This window comes from Sinocyclocheilus rhinocerous, unplaced genomic scaffold, assembly GCF_001515625.1.
Source record: "Sinocyclocheilus rhinocerous isolate Xijiao unplaced genomic scaffold, SAMN03320098_v1.1 scaffold2660, whole genome shotgun sequence".
Taxonomy (NCBI): Eukaryota; Metazoa; Chordata; class Actinopteri; order Cypriniformes; family Cyprinidae; genus Sinocyclocheilus; species Sinocyclocheilus rhinocerous.
The window spans coordinates 68,363-83,646 of record NW_015630549.1 but is presented as its reverse complement, the minus strand read 5'-3'; the positions used below and the strand labels follow the sequence as shown (position 1 = coordinate 83,646).

The following is a 15,284-nucleotide window of genomic DNA, read 5'->3' as shown; positions in this document are numbered from 1 at the left end:
TCCTGCAGTGCAAAGCAGGGGTTTTGTGCAGCCACGCTCGAAAGGAGCTGAGTTCTCCACATCCAGGTGCTCGAACGTGATCCCTTCGGCGTCCCCACACTGCTCCTTCCTTTACCGCAACGGCAGCGCCAGGATCCAATGCATACGTTGCGTCTTACGTACACGTCTGCATGCAGCGATATCCCTCGTGCTCTTGTTTTCTCTTTCAAAAGTCACACTTTCCTTAAAACGGAAAGTTTAATAAAGTTTCAAAGGAAAAAAAAAAAAAAAAACGTGCTTTTTCAACCCCTTCTCCTTTGAGTCCGTTCCCAAAGCTAGCACCATGACATTTTTTTGAGCTACACGTTCATAGTCCATAAAAAAATAGTGCCTTTTTTATTTACTTAACAAGAACTTTGACGTAATCCGTGGCGATGTGCAATTTGCAGACTCTTCTCTGCTTTTCATTTGTGATTACAAGGTGCTGGAACAGGAATCTAATTTTACAACAATTCCTTACAGTGTGGATGTCCCTTTATAGTTACAGGTGCAAACTAATATGTAAAAGGACTAAAAGAGAGATACTTTTGTCTCGGGAGAATGCGGTGGAATGGGTTCTTTCATGCTAGCTCAAGCTGTTCCTCGCGCTCCGATGTCCTCCAAACCGGCGAAACGTTCGGCGTTCCGTGGCTTCTTCGTTCTTTCCTTTGCTTCTTCACCTGAATTGCGTTCCTTTCGTTTGTGATGTGACTTTTTGTTGGTGAATGAAACAGCAAGAATAGAAACTGGAAGAGCGTGTGAGCACGTCTGGTGGGGAAGGAAGAAGGGTTGTTGAGGACTGCCACAGAAAGGACGTCAGAGACAAAAAAAGCTTTGATCCCCTAGTCTTTTTTTCATCGACTCTGTGCAAATGATCCTGGTTTCACTTGTGGCTGACGTAGTCTTCTGTCGGATGAAGGATGGGCGGCAGCTTGCTGGGAAGCGTGATGAGAGGCCTGTGGTGGTGCAGTTGCTCCTGGGCCCTGATTCTCTCCGCCTGCCGCCTAAACTTCTTGGCCCGCAGGATGGCGGGGACACCCCTCCGTAGCCTCTGGGCGGCCTTTCGTTGCCACACGTCGTATTTGGAATATTTCACGGTCACGTGTTTTCTTGGGACCTCCTGTTTCAAAATAATAATAACATTAGGAAATGACTCTAGAGAAAGGTCAAAATTCTCACAGTTTCTACTGCATCATCGAAAGCACTGATGAGATTCAAAACTCTCTAAAACGTAAACTTCTTAAAACTCTCTAAGACTAAGACTTTTCGACTAATAATGTAAATGACTTTACAGATATTTTGTCAAAAATAGCCAAAAATCCTTCAACCACCAAGACAACACCCTGAGAAATTGTCTTGCCCAATTCTCATCTTCCTTAAAGGGTTAGTTCATCCAAAAATTAAAATTCTTTCATCATTTAGTTACCCTACCAAATAATCTCCTTGTTTTTTTAGTCCATACAGTGAAAGTCAGTGGGGTGCATTGTTGTTTTGGACCCCATTTACTTTCTTTGTATGGACAAAAACTGTTGAAAAATTCTTCAAAATACCTTCTTTTGTATTCCGCATAAGAAAGTCATAAAGGGTTGGAAGGACATGACGGTGAAGAAATTATGAATTTTGGGCAAACTATCTCTTAAACATATATTAAACATACTAACATAGAACAAAACTCGATGAAAACCCAAAATGGAGAATGACAAGTAAAGAGATAAAGGCAGTTCCATTTGTCCCCAATGTTCAACCACCTAGTCAACATCCAGGCCATTTTGAGAGATGCTGGTTTTGTAACCTAATCCAAGTACAGGAAAATTTCAACCTATGTATGACCTCTTCTATCATATCATTTTCCACTTGGTCAGCAGTTTTGGGGCAATACTTGCTTACTAGTTCCATACTCTGGCCTACTGTTTTCTTTAACCCACATGCTAGGATGCACAAGTTCAGCACAAAGAACAGGACGATCAAGATGGTGAGTGTGATAAAGTGCTGGAGAGTTTTTGTTGTTTCCCACGGCTAACGTACCTGTTTTAATGCAGGCATCGCCGGGATGACCTGTAGGCATGTGGCTGAAACGTCCCTCTCTGACTTGACAGGTTTAGCGCAGTACTGTTCTAGAAGAGCTAGGTTACAACTGTTAAAACAACACTCTTCCACAATCCCACGATTTTGAGAACGTCGACTATTCGACCTGCTAGTTGGTCGACCTGCGGGGATACAAAGGAAGACAATGAGTTCAAGACACTTTAGTACTGTTCTGGTTACATGTCAGACAAATTTACTCAATTCTGTCGTCATTTACTCACTCTCATTCCAAACCTGCATTCCAAACCATTATTTTGTCCATGCAATGAAAGTCACTGGGGCCTAATGCTGTTTTGGACTCCACTGACTTCTGTTGCATGGAAAGTTCCACAGAAAAAAAATATATATACAGCTTTGGAAGGACATGAGGGTGAGTAAATGTTGACAGATTTTTCTTCTTTTGGGTGAACTATCCTTTTAAACTGGTTTGCTAGCCTCCCAGCCTGGGTGATGATTTAGACGGATGGGTCAGATGATGGTTTAGATGGGTTTGGGGCTTTTGTCAACTAGTCAAGTTCGGAGAACAGCTGTCTGACCAGATAACTCTACTGGAAAATCGTGGGTAAACAACTTTAAGCTGCTTTGCTAGTTATTCCTGTTTTAAGCTAGTCTCCAAGCCCGGCCAAAGTGGCGTTTATCTGGGTGTCCAACTAGACATCCAGCATGACTAGCTGAAAAGTGGAAAAAATTGTTTTAAAACTAATACCGAAAACACCAAAATAGACCATCTGACCATCTTAACCCAGTTAAGACTAGGAAACCAGCTAGTTTGAGCTGTTATAGCAAGAAAGAGATTTCGCTCAAACTGTCTAAACAGTCACCATCAAACATGCAAACACGTTCAACAAACCCTACTAACAAGTCATTCTAAATCAAGCTACAGTGGCCTGATTCTATTGTCAAAGCAGATTTCATTATCGATTCATTGACTGGGACTGCGGTGTATAATAAAGCCCAAATCTGTGGCATAAAATGGAGTCTGTTTATTTGTTTTCTCGCCCGGACTGATTTTGTTATGCCAGCTAATTGAGCTGTTCGAAATGGTTTTCGAAGAATGCGCCGGCAACACGTTCCCAGTATCGGAAGATCGAAAGCCTACAAATAAGACAGCATGAGAGTTAAAGGGCAAAAGTCTTCGCTTCTGTTTGGATGAGTAAATGGTGGATATCCTTTGACCTTGTCCTTTGCCAGCTCAGCAGAGATAAAGAGAGCATGAAAGAGGGGAAGGGGGAGGGGTAGAATAACAGACTTGGCATGAAAGAGCAAAGATACAGGACACAGTAATGGAGGGGAGGGAGCCGGGCTGGGTAAAGGAAGGAACAATTGATTTTCAGTCAAATATACCACGAACGATTTTCTCTTCTCACAGTCGCAACGTTCTGAAAGGGAGTTCTTGATTGTAGGATGGGAAACATTGAACAAGAGTGGATCTGGTGGATAGAGGGGGGAAAATCTGCGCTGGCCCAAATTGGATAATGATCTTTCAGGGTAGTTAGGCTTCTGCGGCCAAAAGAACACAAAGGCCTTGTCTGTTTGTCAGTGTTGGCATGAGGAAGATGACAAATATTTAAAAAGTTGTGCTCTCGACCCCCTCCTTGCATTTGAGTGGTGTACAACCAGCAGATGTATCTGGATCCAGATTGTACGATCGGCAAGCATTGTATTGAACGTATTGGTTAGCATTTGTTACGCTAAACTAGTAATGAAGCTGTCTCAATCCATCCAGCCGTGTAAGAGGACAAACAACTTTTTTTTCAATTGAGTGTAGCCTGGGAACATTTCTGGAGAGGTGAATGGAATGCCACTTGGGTACTATTACTTTCCCTGGCGGAATGTGCAAGTAAACAACCAGGCCATTGTGGCCCATTTAGCATCCCTTTCATATGCAATCACAGATATCACGAGAGAATGCGCCTAGTCAGCACAATCTGCCGAGACTTCGCTCGTAACTCTGGTCATTCGTGACATACAATTGGCAAGGGTTTCCAACTCCTAAGCAAAAGCAAAGAAAATACGATGTGCAAATGTACATACTGAAATAGAAACCTCTTTCTCCACACACAAACTGTAGTGCGTCCACCAGCTCTCCTCCACATAATGTTTCAGCAGAAGCCACTTCGAAGGCAAACAGGGTTAAAAACAGTATGCATATGGGCATCCGTATGGACCAGTACATCTTTATGACCTGTGGAGATAACGAGTTAAAGTTAGTACAGACAGTTTTAACATGTGCATTTCATTTTTAATGTACAAAGCTGCTCTTTTTATAAAGATCCCATGTATACCTGAACGTACTGTAAAACTGAACGTCATCCTTAAGGAAATATTTTTAGCTTCCTCAAGGTATTGAATTCAGTAAGGCAATACTTCAGTGTGTGTGCATGCATGGCCATCGACTTTTCAATTATCTGCCTGATCACATGGGCAAAATCAGTATGTCAATGAACAGTATGGAAAAGCATGTCTTCATGACCTGGAACGCATGCATAGTAGTTCACAACAGAGATTTGATCAAAGTATTGAATGCATTATTTGTGCATGCATGTTTTTCTAGTAAGTCTTAACAGCAAATAAAAGGATTTTAGAGTCTAAATATATTTTGATTAGTAATACTGAACATTTTCAATTTAAATTGCAGTGTTGTTGGTCAGATCTTGAAGAACTGTTATTTGTTTCTTCAGTGCATTCCTATGCAGTTCTTAATATGCATGCATGAACACATTGTACTTTTTCAATTATGCATGTAATTTTTCACTAAAAAAGATGATGCTTTAAGGTCTAAAAACCCGCTGATCAGTTATCCTCAACATCTTCCTTGGGTATCTGTCATTAGTTCCTCCAGTGAATTAAATTCGCCAATGCAATTCTTCACTGGGATTCTACATGCATGCATCGACTTTTTAATTATCTGCTTAACGCTAGAAGATGAATTGTTATCAAAGAGCTTGTATCTCCTCCTTTACACACTTACACAACGTTCAACAAGTTGCAAGACCGCTCAATAAACCCAGCTATCTCATTCCTCACAACTCAGCATATAATTTCCTTAAATCCAGGTCATTTCAAGTGCTGTCGCCCCCTTGCGCAACTTCTTTCTCGTGTTCGCGTATCCGGAATAAAGTGTCAAATCCGTTTTTATTTGGAAAGCGCTTTTCAAAATACACATTGCTTCAAAACAGCTTTACAGAAATTCATAGGGTTAATGTTTACAATGCCTTATGGACCTTATTTCGCAGTTTAGCGCTGTCAAACTGGCTGTTTAGAGCTGTTAGCAGTTTAGAGTGGCAAAACAGATCTCCACTGCATTACGCGATCCGCTCGTGCAAGAGAAAATGTGTCTCAAAATCTCTCCGATCGTGTCCATTTCTGATTTTTAAAATACGATTCTATATTTGCTAGTCTATAAAAACGATTTCTTTTTCTATTTAAGAGAATGTAACTAATGCATCTCCAGATATGTCCAAGATTCCCCAAAGGTTGTAAAAAGATTGTCTTTACCTTATTTATGGAACTGTCTGTTCTCAAGCAGGTATGGCAAACAGCATGATGTTTCAGTTGGTCCTCCATGTCAACATAAAAAAAATAAAATTAAAATTAAAAAAATTGCTGTGTTGTTGTATTTGGTTAAGAAAGTCGGTTTAGTTTCCCCAGTTGGTGTTAGGATGACCTTATTAAAATGTCCAACATTTTCGATGCTTTCCTAAAATGTAACGACGTTATTCCCCCAAATTATATTAACAACATCTAAACCAATTCATAAATAAATAAATGTGCAATAAAACAATAAATAAATAAGAAAATAATAAATAGGCCTACTCTAATTTAAAACAAACAAACAAACAAAAGTTCAATATTTCGGAAACGCCCACACGACATCAATATCAGAGCATTTATAACTAGCCTACCAGAGTTCCTGACAGGACAGTCGATGTGTAACATTTTACAATGGAAAGTGCCCCGGATGATAAGGAGAGAAGATGAAACGCTTTCTGCCGTCATTTCCTCTGATATCCACCTGCCTTATCGATCCTCGCGCGAATAGTGGCTGTAATGATGGTAATTCACTTTACAGGCTGACCCGTTCAGAGCACTGAGAGGATAATGAAGAATTAGCTGGACTTGAATTGAACTTAAATTGGCTTGATTGAATTACTTGGAAATGTCATCCATCACCTGGCAAAGCAATAAGGGCCGTTATTTGATGCAGATGTTATTCTTCATGGACACTAGTCTCCATCTGATATGAAATGCAGGGCCGAAATGTCTACTACTGCCTTACTAGAACACCTCTTAAAATGGTTTTAAATCAGCATTGTCATGTGAGCAACAAATGCATGCATATGAATTGTTTATCGTTTTGAATGTCATTTAATTCAGATTAAAGTAGGTTATTGTTATTAAGCAAGTAGCCTACGTGCTCGGATAGGCCAATGAATATTCGATGAAAACTCATTTTAGGACTAGAAATCTTAATTTTCCATTTTTAAGTTAAAACTGCTAAATAAGCCAAGAAGTTAATAAGTAGGCCAAGTAGTTAAACAAGCCAAACACGAGAATGACTTATTTTAAAGGCAGGGTATGTGATTTTTCAAAAACACTTTAGAAAACTGATTCGTGCCGAATCGCAAAACAAACTTGTAGCCAATCAGCAATAAGGGGCGTGTCTACTCGTGATGTGGAGGGGAGAGCTTTCAGTGCATGGGACGGACATTAGCCGAGCCGAGCGACAGAAAGATAGAGATGGCGGATAAAAAACAAAAGAGGAAAACGTCTGCGGAAGGATAAGGCAAGAAGTAGGACCCGTGTAAATATCGGATCAGCTTTCCAGCGCTGGAGAGAACTCAAGGAGCGGAGGCCTGCGATCGGACGCCGAGGTTGCTATGTTTCTTCTCAGTAGGTGAGTAACACCGTGTCTACAACAGCTAAAGTCTGCCTACACTGGACGCGATCAAACGACCGTTGAAAACCATTTGAAATTTGTGTCAGCACGTCATAAATAGAACCTGGCAGCAGTTTTCTGTCGGGATTTGTTGAGCCGCGCCGCTTACGTCCGTAGACACGGTGTAACATTGGTTTTGCTTTGTTTCACAGAACTAATCGTTGCCTGGGTTGCGTACGTATGTGTGGGGCGGAGCTATCAAAATAGGGGCAAGACCCTTTTGGGGTAGGGGCGTGTTTGTTTTGGTGATTTCAAATATCAACATTGGCTACCAGAAATCCCTTACTCTGCCTTTAAGAGAACTGGAGAAAAGAATTGCTCCTGTGGCGCCTCTGCTGGTAAAAGCGCGAATAGCGCTGCATAAACAAAAAAGGATCCTGCTGCTGGCATGAATTATCAATGCACTCTGTTACTGGAAGCACCATTATAAAGACATTAAACCTCTCTTCCTCTGTCTCCTATTATCCATCAGATGAGGGAAGCAGGAAACCCAAAAGATCTGTAGGGCCTTGCAATAAATCATTTATCTTCAATCAATCATATTTCATCTTAGTCACATTGCCATGCGCAATAATGGATAGAACTGCGCGTGATACAGGACCAAGCAGTCCAGCACAAATCGTTACAGGTCATCGATAAAAAGCCCAGGAGACTTTATGTAGGCTACAGTCAGCGATATCTAATATTTAGCATGAATGGCTTTTTGTTTTAAACTCAGTGACCTCAATTTAATGGTCAAAATTATGTAAACTACAATCTTCAGGAATATCTCAGTCTTAGTTAGAGGAATATCCTACACCTACTGGTTTACTACATGACGCACTGTGGGATTCTTCCCGTCTTCGTAAAATGCATTTAGTGGTCGGTTGCGTATTCGAATGGCAGATCTTTCCCACTGACTGGATCCAAAATCTGAGTCCTTATCCCATTCCTAACCTCATGACATGACCCTTACAATAGCCCTAGTCATTATGCTGTCCGGTCCACTCACCCAAAAAGTGCTGGTGTTGAACGCCTCACCTACATACATGCTTAGACTACCATCTGGTGGTGGCTGTTTTATCTCAAATAAACCTTTTGTAGTTTCAGTCAGATCAGTTCATTCAGATTGTCTTCAGTTTTCTGAAACCAACATTCTCAGACTGTAAAAGGCATTTATGGAAGGGGCGACTGAATATAACGTCAGAAAGTCAACAACAAGTATAGTTTGCGATATTTTTCAAAGATAATTCTTTATAGTAGAACATAATATCCACTTTGCACAGAGTTTTCTTGCAACTTAATAGAAATGGTATTTTCACTTTTTATGCAATTGTTTGCAGAGACTATTGCAACATTCATATTTTCTGGAGACAGATAAATATAAACAGGCACCAATCATTAGGCCAGAATTATTTTATGAATGATTCGCCATTCAGTATTAATAAAATATTTCTGCTATCTGTAGGAGGATACATCAGCTCAATGTATTGATGGTCTATTTTTAGAATATATTTCGCATACTAATAAATTCAGAATTTGTATTGATAATACATATTTGATTATATACTGTACATATTTCAAGTTTATTTTAGTGTAGTACTTCATTTTGTGATATTTCATAAATAACTTTTGGCTTCAATAGCTTTAATAACTTGATTTACACTGGGTATGATCTATCTCAAAAAATGAATATGTCATATTGACATAATCTCTGTTTATTCACAGAGTCATCCTCATGTCATTATTTGCTCACCCTCATGTTCATTCCAAACCTGTATGACTTTCTTTCTTCTGTGGAACATGAAAGAAGATATTTTGAAGAATGTTGGTAACCAAACAGTTTTGGTTTCCATTGACTTCCATTTTTTATTTTATTTTTTGTCCATACAGTGGAAGTTAATGGAGCCAAAACTGTTTGGTTACCAACATTTAAAATATATACTAAGAAGACATTTTGAAGACTGTTGGCAACCAAACCGTTTCAGTTCCCACTGACTTTTTATTTATTTATTTAGCCCATATAATGGAAGTCAACGGGAATATTTAATACCAATATTTAAAATATCTACCAAGAAGATATTTTGAAGAATGTTTGCAACCAAAGGTTTTGGTTACCATTGACTTCCACTTTTTTTTTTTTTTTGGCCATTTGGTGGAAATCAGTGAGAATAAAAACTGTTTGGTTTCCAACATTTAAAATATTTTCTTGGTAAAAATTTTGAAGAACTTTGGCAACTAAACCGTTTTGGTTTCCATTGACTTCCATTATATTTTTTTTGTCCATACGACTGTTGGCAACCAAACCGTTTCAGTTCCCACTGACTTTTTATTTATTTATTTAGCCCATATAATGGAAGTCAACGGGAATATTTAATACCAATATTTAAAATATCTAACAAGAAGATATTTTGAAGAATGTTTGCAACCAAAGGTTTTTGTTACCATTGACTTCCACTTTTTTTTTTTTTTGGCCATTTGGTGGAAATCAGTGAGAATAAAAACTGTTTGGTTTCCAACATTTAAAATATTTTCTTGGTATAAATTTTGAAGAACTTTGGCAACTAAACCGTTTTGGTTTCCATTGACTTCCATTATATATTTTTTGTCCATACAATGTAAGTCAATGCATGTGAACCGGAATTGTTTGGTTACCAGCATTTAAAATATCTATCAAGAATATATTTTGAAGAATGTTGAAAACCAAACAGTTTCGGCTTCCATTGACTTTCACCATATTTTTTGTCTATACAATGAAAGTCAATGGTAACCGCAACTGTTTGGTTTCCAACATTTATTATTTTTTACCAAAGACTTTCTTTCATCCGTGGAACATGACGGAAGATATTTTGAAGAATATTGGTAACCAATCAGTTTTGGTTACCATTGACTTCCATTATATGACTTCCAATGGGAATCAAAACATTCATCAAAATATCTTCTTTCATGTTCCACAGAAGAAAGAAAGTCATTTAGGTTTGAAACAACATAGATAATGATATAAATGATAACATGATTTTCATTTTGGGGGGGGAACAGTTCTTTTAAGGTTTCTGGAATCAACTTCCGACGTGAGGTTTTGAGGTTGGCACTCAGCGTTTTAAAAGCAACAACGTCTGTAGCAGCAGATGTGGACATAGACACACAGCATATCGATGAGACTGTCACATATGAAGCAGAGAGGAATGGGACTGCTGATTGGCTCCTCGCGGCAGAATCAAGCCAACACATTCAGGGCATCTGTGAGAATCTTCAGTTCGTCTTTAATGGTCTCCAGCCCCTGCTGGATCTTCAGTGGGTTGTCCAGCACTTCTATGCTGGCTGTGTACGGGTCAAACCGCACCGAAAATGGTCTCATGATGCGGGTCACATATGCTCTGTTTTAAAAACAAATGAGTATAATTATTGTCATACAAACAACTGTAATTATTAAATTGCAAACAATTAAAACAATATGTATACAATAAAATCCATTTATTAATCACTACTTGCTGTATTTGTAAGGCGTATTTTAATCTTTGTGAAATACATACTGAAAATGTTAATAGAGTAATATGAGTTAGTAAATAAATAAATACATAGGTAGTTATGTAGTCCTGTGGTGTGACATGCTTTGTGCATTCTAAAACTATTTTAAATAAAAGCAATTCATATTAATTTAAAGACTACACGGAATTAATAATTAAATCATATTTCGTCTCACTACAAGACTATTTCAAATGAATCAGAAAAATGACAATTGCCCCTAGATATTCTTGCATATTTTAACCAAAAAATTATTACAAAGATGTTATGCATCAAATAAATAAAAAATAATAATGAAAAACTAAAATGCTAATGCATTTATTTTATTGGTGAGCATTTGTTTATTTTGTATATATTTCTGTTTTTTTTTTCATTTGTTTAGACACAATTGTATCTGTTCTGAGAATGTAATTGTACGCATTTATATGTTTTTGTCATCATACATCCATTATATAAAATAGCTTACAGTAGCTTTTTAGTCATTTTAGCACCTTTTATTTTATGAATAAATAAATGTATGAATTAATTCAGTCTGAGAACAACTGTTTGCTGTATGTTTTAATCATCATACATACATTATACAAAATTGCTAACAGTACCTTTTTAGCCATGATGTATTTTAATCCTTATCATATGTGTTTTGACTCAAATTTTTAAGAATAATTTTTATTATTTTCATTTATTCATTCATTATGAGAATATGCAATTGTATGCTGTTATAAGTTTAATAAATAAATTCATTCATTAATTCATTCTGAGAATATAATTGTGTTGTATATGTTTTAATCCTCATACATTTTTATTTTAGCACTTTGAAAAAATACAGTTGTAATTATTTAATTGTAAATAATTATCATAAGTGAGTGTTTTAATCCTTGTCAATGTGTTTTACTATTTTTTTTAATATTTATTTATTTATTTATTTATAAATGCATTTATTTAGAAACACTTTTTTAATGTATTTATTTTCACTGATAGCTAATTATCTGATGGCCAAACACACAGTACTGACAGCAATAGAGTATTTGATGCAGCTCGCCTCAGTTTCTCTGTAGCATCTGAGAAGCTCTCAGACACAAAATAGACGGGCTGGTAAGTCTGATCCTGGTACGGCTGAACAGCTACAGTGTCCGGGTCAAATTCTCGTCGCTCTGGCTCATCTGAGAGAGAATGCTAAGAAAATGGGTGACATTAAATGTCAAGTGCAAGTGCTAAAAAACAGCAAAACACTTTTTTTTTTTATTTAATAAATGACAGACTGCCGCCTACCACCAGCTCGCCATAAGATGAGAGCAGTCCTGCTCCGTACGCTTTGACCGCCCCTCCCTGCTTGCACAGTCCAAACTCCACCGTGAACCAGTACAGCTGAAAACATACAGCACAACAAACACATCCAGTGCTTTTAGTAGAGCAGAGTTTGATAAAGCTTGTTTGATAAAGATGTTTTGTACTCACTGTTGACAGTTTCTCAATATCTTCATCAGAAGCTCCAAGAGAGGCCAGACCAATGTTCTGAGAGAACCGATTTCACAATATAGATTGAATATGTAAGGAAATATGAGATATGTACATTGACATTTTTACCTGAGAAAACTGTGCAAATGTTCTGTCAGCCAATATCGGTACATGTCCGAGAAGTTCATGGACACAATCCCTGGAAAGGAAAACATAAAATTACTGTGATTATCTGTGACCATCATTTTCATAGAGTGAATATTACTTTTCACATGTGGGTATGTAATTTTACACTGTGTATGTTTTTATTATATAAAAAAATGCTTCCCTTGTGAAAAAGAAGTGCACCTAGCTGTAATGAATGTGCACAGAGAGAGAGAGAGAGAGAGAGAGCAACTCACTACCAGATGGTTGCCAGGCTGTTGCTATGCAGTTGCCTGGGTGATTGCTATGACGTTGCTATGCTGGTGTTTTGAGGTGGTTACTATGGTAGTGCTATACCATTCCTACAGTGTTCTGAGTGGTTGCTAGGGTGTTATGGGTGGTTGCCAGGGTGTTGCCATGTGGTTGCTCGGGTGTTCTAGGTGATTTCTATGACACTGCTATGCAGGTGTTCTGAGAGGTTACTATGGCAGTGCTCTACCATTCCTACGGTGTTCTGAGTGGTTGCTAGGGTGTTGCTATGTGGTTGCTCGGGTGTTCTAGGTGATTGCTATGACACTGCTATGCAGGTGTTCTGAGTGGTTACTATGGCATTGCTACATTTTTCCGTTGGTGGTTACTGAGATGTTTGGGGTGGTTGCTAGGGTTTTGCTATGAGGATGTTCTGAAAGGTCACAACAAGTTTGTTCTAAGTGGTTGCTATGGCATTACTTGGTGGTTGCTAGTGCAGAGCTGTGGGGTAGTTGCCAGTTTATTAGTATGTAGTTGCTGTGTGGTTGCTGTGGCAAGGCTTTGAGGTTGTTAAGACGTTCTAGGTGGTTGCCAGGGTGTTGCTATGCAGTTTCTAGTGTATTCTAGGTGATTGCTGTGACACTGCTATGCAGGTGTTCTGAGTGGTTATTCCAATGTAGTTCCTATAGTGTTCTGGGAGGTTGATGCTCAGGGTGGCATGGTGGTTGCTAGGGCATTGCTATGAGGATATTCTAGGTAGTTGTTTTGGGCTATGAGGTGTCAAGGGTGTTCTAGGTGGTTGCTACAGCATTACAATGTGGTTGCTAGTGCATGTTATTGGGGTTGCTAAGGTGTTATGAATGGTTGCCAGTGTGTTACTGTAGGATGAAGTTGCTGAGTTGCTGTGGTATAGCTTTCAGGTCTGCTAAGGTGCTATAGGTGGTTGTTTGGGTATTCAGGGTGGTTTCCAGAGTGTTGGTATGTGGTTGCTAGGGTGTTCTCGATGATTCGTTTGACATTGCTTTGCAGGTTTTCTGAGCAATTACTATTGCATTGCTATTCAGTTCATAGGCTGTTTTAAATGGTTCCTAAGAATTTCAGGATGGGTTGCTATGGCGTTGCTATGTTTATGTTCTTGGTGGTTGGTAAGGGCTATTGGTAGCTAGGCTGTTGGTATGTAGTTGCTAGGTAGTTACTAAAGTGTTCTGGGTGGTTGCCAAGGTGTTATATGAGGTTGCTAAGGTGTTCTATGTAATTGCTAAGGTGTTCAGGGTGGTTGCCAGGGTAGTACTGTAGAAAAAAGTTGCTGAGTGGTTGCTGTGGCATGGCTATCAGGTGTTCTAGGTGGTTGTTAGGGTGTTGGTATGGTTACTAAAGTGTTCTGGGTGGTTGCCAAGGTGTTATATGAGGTTGCTAAGGTGTTCTATATCATTGCTAAGGTGTTCAGGGTGGTTGCCAGGGTAGTACTGTAGAAAAAAGTTGATGAGTGGATGCTGTGGATTGGTTGTAAGGATGCTAAGGTGTTCTAGGTGGTTGCTAGCATATTCTGGGTGGTTACTAGGGTGTTGGTACACAGTTGAAGGGTGGTTGCTGTGCAATGGGTATGAGGTTGCTAAGATGTTATATGTGGTTGCTAAGGTATTTTGGGTGGTTGTCAAATGTTCTGAGAGGTTTTATTATACTGCTACTATTTTCTGTTACTTTTCTGTTACTGGCAGTACTGAAGAACATTTCTAGTAACAAACATGATTTGTTATAATAAATAGAATGTTGAATGACTTACGGGTTGTGCTGTTTTCTGGCTGTGCTATAATCGGATTGGTACCTTTTAAGAAGCGGGACACATCCTCCAGCTGAGGGATGTTATCAGGACTGTAGCCACAGTGTTTCTCCAGTAAGTGGAAAGCCTCTAAATGTTCACTACAGGCATGGGTGGTGTACAGATCTCTGAGGGTGGAGTAAACCTCACGCCTGCACACACATTAGGTTGCATGTGAGAAGCATGAATGAAAAACACAATTTGAGGATCTCTGGCTGGGTTTCGTCAAGGATTGTTTGTTTATTTTAGTACAACGCACCATGTTTCGATCTCCTCTTCCATATACTCCACTCTGGGAATCGGTTCTCCTCTGGAAAAAGAGACAGCTGTCAATGAAATATCTGCCAACATGTCCAGACAAGCAAATACTGCATGGTAAACACGATTGCAACATACTGTTTGTATTTGAAGGCAATGTCTCCAATCATCTTCCGTCGTTTTCTGTAAACGGGGTCAGTAAATCCCTGTAAAATGAACCAAAAATATCAAAAGTGATTGTTATAAAAAACATTTTGAGGCTGTTTAACTCTTTCTCCACCAGTGACAGAATTTTCCAGCTTTTTGTGTTTTCACTGTTATATGGAAGGAGGCGCTATTACACATCTTATGAAAGAGTACGTCTCGGTTATGTACGTAACCCTCGTTGATCGACATTATGGGGCCCTGGAAAGCGCCACAACCTGAACCCCATCACAACCCCATGGCGTAGCCAATGTTGGCAAGCACAAATTCGCTGACATTTGGAAAACCCACAGGGACCACAGGTGAATACATCGCTGCTGGAGATAGCCAAGCCGCTGTTCCTTTCCCACAGAAATTTCTTAACAGAAGGGATTTTGACCTTCAATGAAAGATTTGCTTCAAGTCTTTCCGATTTGATGTTTACAGCTTAGGCAGAACGATGGGGAAGCGAGCCTTCCGGAGAAGGGCGCCACTCCCCGTGCATACGGGTATAAATAGGCGACAGGTGCATCCACTCTTCAGGTTTTACGCTGAGGAGCCGAGAACATGTCCCTGGCCACCAGCGATGGTTCGAGGTTGTGGCAAGGGGACATAACGTCTCCGTTCCCA

At 39.2% G+C, this 15,284-nt stretch overlaps 2 protein-coding genes across 3 annotated transcripts in view; both read right to left on the bottom strand.

The window, feature by feature from the left end:
* The window catches only part of LOC107740557 (insulin-like growth factor II), a 7,077-nt gene extending 1,313 nt beyond the window's left edge, over positions 1-5,764 (bottom strand). Inside the window, exons 1-4 of one of the 2 annotated variants that reach the window (XR_001640088.1) lie at positions 5,602-5,764; positions 4,138-4,288; positions 2,044-2,225; positions 274-1,138 (exon numbers count right to left, since the gene is read on the bottom strand). Coding sequence is in view for 1 of the 2 variants with exons in the window: in XM_016553004.1 (XP_016408490.1) it covers positions 902-1,138; positions 2,044-2,225; positions 4,138-4,288; positions 5,602-5,670 (639 nt within the window). In the remaining variant the exon portion in view is untranslated. Of the gene's footprint in view, positions 1-202; positions 1,139-2,043; positions 2,226-4,137; positions 4,289-5,601 lie in introns of those variants that run through there. The other variant, XM_016553004.1, reaches the window with a different exon arrangement.
* Positions 5,765-9,999: 4,235 nt separating this feature from the next.
* LOC107740562 (tyrosine 3-monooxygenase-like) overlaps positions 10,000-15,284 on the bottom strand; it is an 11,861-nt gene continuing 6,576 nt past the window's right edge. The window contains exons 7-15 of the mRNA XM_016553010.1: positions 14,610-14,677; positions 14,473-14,523; positions 14,178-14,365; positions 14,096-14,114; positions 12,131-12,200; positions 12,002-12,058; positions 11,816-11,911; positions 11,586-11,719; positions 10,000-10,398 (exon numbers count right to left, since the gene is read on the bottom strand). Coding sequence (XP_016408496.1) covers positions 10,239-10,398; positions 11,586-11,719; positions 11,816-11,911; positions 12,002-12,058; positions 12,131-12,200; positions 14,096-14,114; positions 14,178-14,365; positions 14,473-14,523; positions 14,610-14,677 — 843 coding nt within the window. The 3' untranslated portion in view covers positions 10,000-10,238. The remainder of the gene's footprint in view (positions 10,399-11,585; positions 11,720-11,815; positions 11,912-12,001; positions 12,059-12,130; positions 12,201-14,095; positions 14,115-14,177; positions 14,366-14,472; positions 14,524-14,609; positions 14,678-15,284) is intronic.